The sequence below is a fragment of the Phodopus roborovskii genome, unplaced genomic scaffold (assembly GCF_943737965.1).
Source record: "Phodopus roborovskii unplaced genomic scaffold, PHOROB, whole genome shotgun sequence".
Taxonomy (NCBI): domain Eukaryota; kingdom Metazoa; phylum Chordata; class Mammalia; order Rodentia; family Cricetidae; genus Phodopus; species Phodopus roborovskii.
Window position 1 is genome coordinate 2,177,484 of NW_026126482.1, and position 6,180 is coordinate 2,183,663.

The 6,180-nt window shown below is 41.1% G+C and overlaps 1 protein-coding gene across 1 annotated transcript; it reads left to right on the forward strand.

The window, feature by feature from the left end:
• The first annotated feature begins 1,140 nt into the window (after positions 1–1,140).
• On the forward strand, positions 1,141–4,494 carry LOC127229063 (cathepsin 7). The gene is made up of 7 exons (XM_051194079.1): positions 1,141–1,273; positions 1,569–1,691; positions 1,774–1,920; positions 2,442–2,670; positions 3,126–3,284; positions 3,885–4,002; positions 4,395–4,494. Exons 1-7 carry the CDS (start codon positions 1,148–1,150, stop codon positions 4,492–4,494), a joined length of 1,002 nt encoding a protein of 333 aa, XP_051050036.1. The 5' UTR covers positions 1,141–1,147.
• Positions 4,495–6,180: the final 1,686 nt, after the last annotated feature.

Here is a 6,180-nt window from a genome sequence, read left to right on the forward strand (position 1 = left end):
TGACTAGCCAGAGACTTGGGATTTAAAGCCTGAGTGAGGTGTTGCTGAGCCAGATCCTGACACCTCAGCAACCTCTGAAGAGCTTCTGGAGTGCTCCGAGGAAAGACCATTTACCACAGGTGAGGCCCTGCTTCTACCAAGGCGGAAAGGGAATTGAACTTGTAGTAGAAGCCCTGAGAGACTCCACAGAGAATCAGGCAGACCCTAGGAAAGAGAATATCTTCTCCACCTTTGTAGCCATGCTGTGCGGGGAAGCCAGAAGAGAAACCTGGGCCCTCCCGGGTCCAGGTCTGTATATTCCAATTCATTGATAGTCTGGTCCTGGTCGGAGAGAGTGACAGCTGATACCATGTACAGCAGGGCCATGTTTGTTTCGTCCTGAGTCTACAGAGGTCTTTGTAGTACACATCAGCCTTGGGTAAATGTTATATTTCCTGATTGGCATGTGCAGAAGAAGTAGCAGGTGGCATGCCACTTGTCAATTCTTATAGGGAACGTTGATTAAGAGACCCAGCAAAGGCCAAATCCCGGGGCTTCAGGGTGTCTTTACCTATTGTGTCTCTATGTTCCACTGGCTTTTCCATTTGAGATTTGTTTTCTTCCCTCATCGATATAATGAATATGTTGCAAATTCCCAAATGGTCTGATAGATTGCTAGAAAATTTGACTTTTTCCAATATTTTTTAAGAAGGATAGCCAGAAATGTTTTAAACAGCCCACATTCTGTTCTGGGTTAAGGGATATTATGCAGTGTGATCTCAATTCCTGGGGAAACTTGTACTTAGGATCAGATGTCACATAAGAGAAGAATTTTATCATTACAAATTCTAGGTTCATTCTGTCCAAGTCCTTAGTTGTGTGGCCTTTTGAATTTTGATGTCCACAATTATTTTTATGATCATGTCAAGGTGTAATAAATGGAAATTTCCATGAATTTCTAGAAAATTTCCCATATGCTCTGCAATTTTATGTAAAAATTAAATGCCAGCCATGGCATCTCTATTTCAAACTCATACTTAACCATTTCCAAAACCTTTGACTAAATATTTGGGAGAGTGATTGGAATAATTTTATCCTGCATAGATAGATTAGGTTCTCAAGAGTGTTGGTGTATTCTCATTTTCTTCTCTCTGTAGGAGCTTGAGACATGACTCCTACTGTCCTCTTGGCCATCCTGTGCTTGGGAGTGGCCTCAGCTGCTCCAACACCAGATTACAGTTTGGATGCTGAGTGGGAGGCGTGGAAAAGGAGCTATGACAAAACATACAGCCAAGTAAGCCATGTGGACACTCAAAGAAGTTCCTTGTAGAGCATCTTCATTGCTGAGGGGGGTGGGGTTCATGGATATTAGAGGCCATAGATAACACTCCTACTTGAGGTATATACGTAACACAGAGAAAACAATTGGTGGCCACTGCATCTGCTCATTAATATGTTGAGAGTAGCTTGTTTTAGTGTCCTGAGATCCCTCTCCAAGACCTGTATGCATATGCAGCAGCCGATCCACTTGCTCAGGTAGAACAGGGGTATAGTTATAAATAAATGCTATTCACAATATTTATTTCCAGGAGGAAGAAAAACAGAAGAGAGCAGTATGGGAAGAAAATGTGAAAATGATCAAACTGCTCAGTATGGAGAATGGCCTGGGGATGAGCAACTTCACTGTAGAGATGAATGAGTTTGGTGACTTGGTGAGTGTGACTTCTGTTGTGTTGTATTCTGCTTTGTCTTTTCTGTTGTTTAAATGGAGGCTTTATGTACTTTTCCTTGAAGACTGGTGAGGAAATGAGGAAAATGATGACAGAGAGTTCGGTTCTGACTCTAAGGAATGGGAAACGCATTCAGAAACGAGGAGATGTCAAAGTCCCCAAAGCTTTGGACTGGAGAACAGAAGGCTATGTGACTCCTGTACGGAGGCAGGTATGCAACATCACACAACTGTCTTCTTCAACTACCGCAATGGGACCAGCTATTGGCTTGTCTATCTTATTTGACTGTGCTTGCTAGTCACCAAGCACAATTTTATAACTTGAATGCCACAGTTACTATCTTTAGCATTATGTTGCTAGTAACAAGTATTCTTTGGTTGTCCATGCACTAGCAATTATAGGGCCCATACATGGTGAGAATGTATACTTGCCATTTCTAAGCCCTACTTACTCTTAGACCTCCATCCAGTGGTCCCAGTTTATCTCTCTGCATGCTTAATTTGTCCCATTAATAACTTTTACCACACTATGCACCCAGTAGATCACAGTCTTACATGCATTGGTGTGTGCATGTCTGTCTACCCACTGGGGCATAGGACACCTCCCCATGAAGACTGACCATTCTTACCTAAGAATCCATTAGATGACAATAACACACTTTTGATACAGTATTCAATAGCTTGAGTTGTTTCAGTTCATATTTATAGATGACTATATTTCTTCTCTATTCAGCAAGGATGTGGTGCATGCTGGGCTTTTGCTGTGGCTGGTGCGATAGAAGGACAGCTGTTCAAGAAAACAGGCAAACTGATCCCACTGAGCGTTCAGAACCTAGTGGACTGTTCTAGATCTTTTGGCACTAATGGTTGTAATGGCGGCAGAATCTATAACGCCTTTCAGTATGTGAAGAACAACGGAGGTCTGGAGGCTGAGGCAACATACCCATATGAAGCAAAGGTAAGTGGGCTTCTGCGTTGTCTTTTCAGTTCAGCTGGGGCAAGGGGAAAATGGCAGAGACAATGCATTGCCTTCAGAGCTCACACTGAATGTGGAATCTCCTACTCCACCAGCGCTGTCATAGGAGAATCCACTATTGCATGGCTGTCTGATTCTGTGGTTCCACGTTGGTGTTCCTGCTTCTGTTCACATGGAAAATGTGCACATGTGCAAATCACTCCACATGTAATATGTAATTCTGCACCATGATGATTTTTTATTGATAGAAAGACCTATGAGATGCCATTGAAAACATGAGAGCTGATTTACAGTTTTAACTCTCCCAGTAACATTTCACTTCCTGGGATGATTTATTACAGTCCAGATGTAAGGATGGTCTGCTGCAAAATGATTCTGACTCTTGATATCCAGAAGGCAGATGGAAGTAACAAATCTTTTAACTCTTCTTTTTAAAGGAAGGACGCTGCAGATATCGTCCTGAACGTTCTGTTGTTAAGGTCATCCGCTTTTTGGTTGTCCCAAGGAATGAAGAAGCCCTAATGAACGCTCTAGTGACTCATGGGCCCATTGCTGTTGGAATTGATGCTGCACACGAATCTTTTAGAAGATATAAAGGAGGTATGTGTTTTTCTAGATATTAATGAATAATTATTGTGAATCTTGGGACATGCCAAGATGATATCCTAATAATGAATAAAATTTGATGTGAATTTTTGGGTTTGTAAATTTGCCACTTGTTAACGCAATAATCATGTGTGTTGTTTTTTTAAGACATATGACATACCTATGCATCTGATTATGCCTTTGCTCATCATATTATTTAGATTTATTTACTCACTTTTCTCTGCTTGGTATATATTAAGATATAGAGTCATGGCCTTTCTAGAACTGAATCCTAAATGATTCCTTGAATTAAGAAATGCATGTTTAGTCATGACTTCTTGGAATGGGATTGTATTAGCAAAAACAGAAGACATGTAAGAGTCATCTCATGTGGGTACAGGAAAGTGCCTATCAGCGAAGTTATGCTCTTTTTCATCTTTCGATTCCTGTTAACAATGGCCCCTGTTAATCTGAGGATTTCTGTTAACAATGGCCCCTATTTCTATTGGACTTTCTGTCACTTCAGTCAAATTATAAAATGCTTTACTTACTGTAGTTAACCATGTTCACTATCATGTTCCTGGAGCCTTTTACTGCATTGACTTTCTTTTTTAGGCATATACCATGAGCCTAACTGCAAACGTGATTCTTCTAACCATTCGGTGCTGTTGGTTGGCTATGGTTATGAAGGCAAGGAGTCAGAGGGAAGGAAATATTGGCTGATAAAGAACAGGTATAAATTGCTGAAACTATTTGTATTTTAGAGTTCATAGGGACTTTCTGTTTGTAGTTATAATTTAGATACATGTCACAGAAAACATTGTTACAATTAAGTGAAAAAGGAACATTTTCTTTTCCTTTTTAGTTTGTGTGTGTGTGTGCGTGGTGTGTAGGCAATACAGAGGAACTGAATTGTCTTCTTCAGTTCCTCTGTATTGAGGAAGAGAGTGTCATTGATCCTAGAGCTTTCTATTTTTGCTAGTGTGCTTATCTAAATTGTTCCAGTCATGTCTTGGCTTCTGCAATTACAGAGTAACTGCAAGAACATCCTAATTTTTAAAAGTTACTTTCATTTGTTATAAGTGTGTGTCTTTTCTACTAAAGGGAAAACCTGATTTCTTTCAGCCATGGAGATAATTGGGGAGAAAATGGGTACATGAAGATCCCCAGAGACCAGAACAACTACTGTGGAATTGCTTCCTATGCCATGTACCCTATATTGTGAGCTGCCTGGGGGTAAGAAGGAAGGGAAGATATTAGGGCAAAATATACAGAAGAAACCCCAGCCTCTTCAAGTGGCCGGCCTCTGCTGTGTGAAGGAGACACTTGAATCATTGCAAAGACAGGGTAGAATGTGAAATCTGGTGTTTGCTCTAGAAGGGCATGACTGCTGTTGTAACTGATTCTCTGCACTCATTTGCATTAAGAATTCCTGTAGTGGCCACTGGTGGTGGTGGTGCAAGTCTTTAATCCCAGCACTGGGAGGCAGAGGCATGCAGATATCTGAGTTTGAGGCCAGCCTGGTCTACAAAGTTACACAGAGAAAACCCTGTCCCTAAAACAAAAACAAAACACCACCACCAACAGAAAAAGACTTCCCGTAGTAACTTGATTTCAACTGTTTCACTGTGCCAAATGAGATATTTACAAATAAAAGTTACATTCAAATGTAGTACTCAGTAATTCATTTTGTGAGGAGACTTTTTTTTTATGCTCAAGCACGGTATTCATCTTGAAGACAGAACTGACTGTGGTGCTGCTGTCCTAGGAGGAAGAGTGGGCGGCTCCTCTGTCATGGATGGTCTTCCGTATGCATTGCATACAGACTGCAGTTTGTGTACTAGCAACCCTGCTCGGCGAGAGTATATGAAAACTCCTGGATTTGATGTCTTAGCTGATAAGGTTTTACCCATCTTCCATTCTTTACCACTCTGTGGAGTGTGATGTCCCCACTGCATTGTGACAGGCTGTGACTCTCCCTTTCCGCAACGCAATTCTGTGATCGTTTCTCTGTGACTGTATCCTAGAAATCAAGGTGACCACGTCTGCAATGACATGAATGATCTTGCAGAATGTTCAGTGCTTCAATGTGCTGAGTACTGACAGCAATTTCAGTACAGGCTTTTGCAGTCAGAGTCCTATTCTCTTATTGTCTACAGTTGATGATCCTCAAGTTTACCTATCTGATGTATTCAACTTGGCCATAGGTACGTACATTCAGAAAAATAATACATATAATATATTACATGTGTATTACTTTGGTGTGTACCATTTAGTACTATCTGTGGGTTCAAGTATGTAGGGCAGATATTAGAATGCATCTCAGTTCGTAGTAAATGACCGGCATAATCAGATCTTATTTCAGGTTCCTAGTGCTTGACTTCAGAGACTGAATTTTGGGTCTTGGTAACCTTACCTGCATGGGCATCATGGGGTCATAGTCTGGGAGTGGTCTCCTGTACATCTGGATTAATTAGTAGACCTGCTTATCCAGAATCCTCTTTATCCCATGGTTCTTAACAACTTTCTATCTATTGAGCTTCAGTCTGCTTCTTACTGTAAAACCCACCCATCCATCTGCAGATGAAATGAGGTTCCCTCTCCGTTCTTATTACCTGGCTCCATACAAATGGCCTCTGTGTCTATAACCCATTCTCTATAGTCTTCCAAGCAATAGTTCGATAATTATCACAATATAATTCTCCTTAAACAGTAGTTCCTCACTTTTCTTCTTCCTCTGTGGCAAAGGCAAAGCAGGCATCCTAATCAGATGGAGGCCATGTTCTTGTTGAGCCTTCATCCTCAATTCCTATGACTGCAGGAGTCATAGTTGATTTCTTCTGGCACCTCATGATCCTGGAATTGAGTTGGAAAAGCAAATGATGAGTGATAGATGGTGGTGGACAGTGAA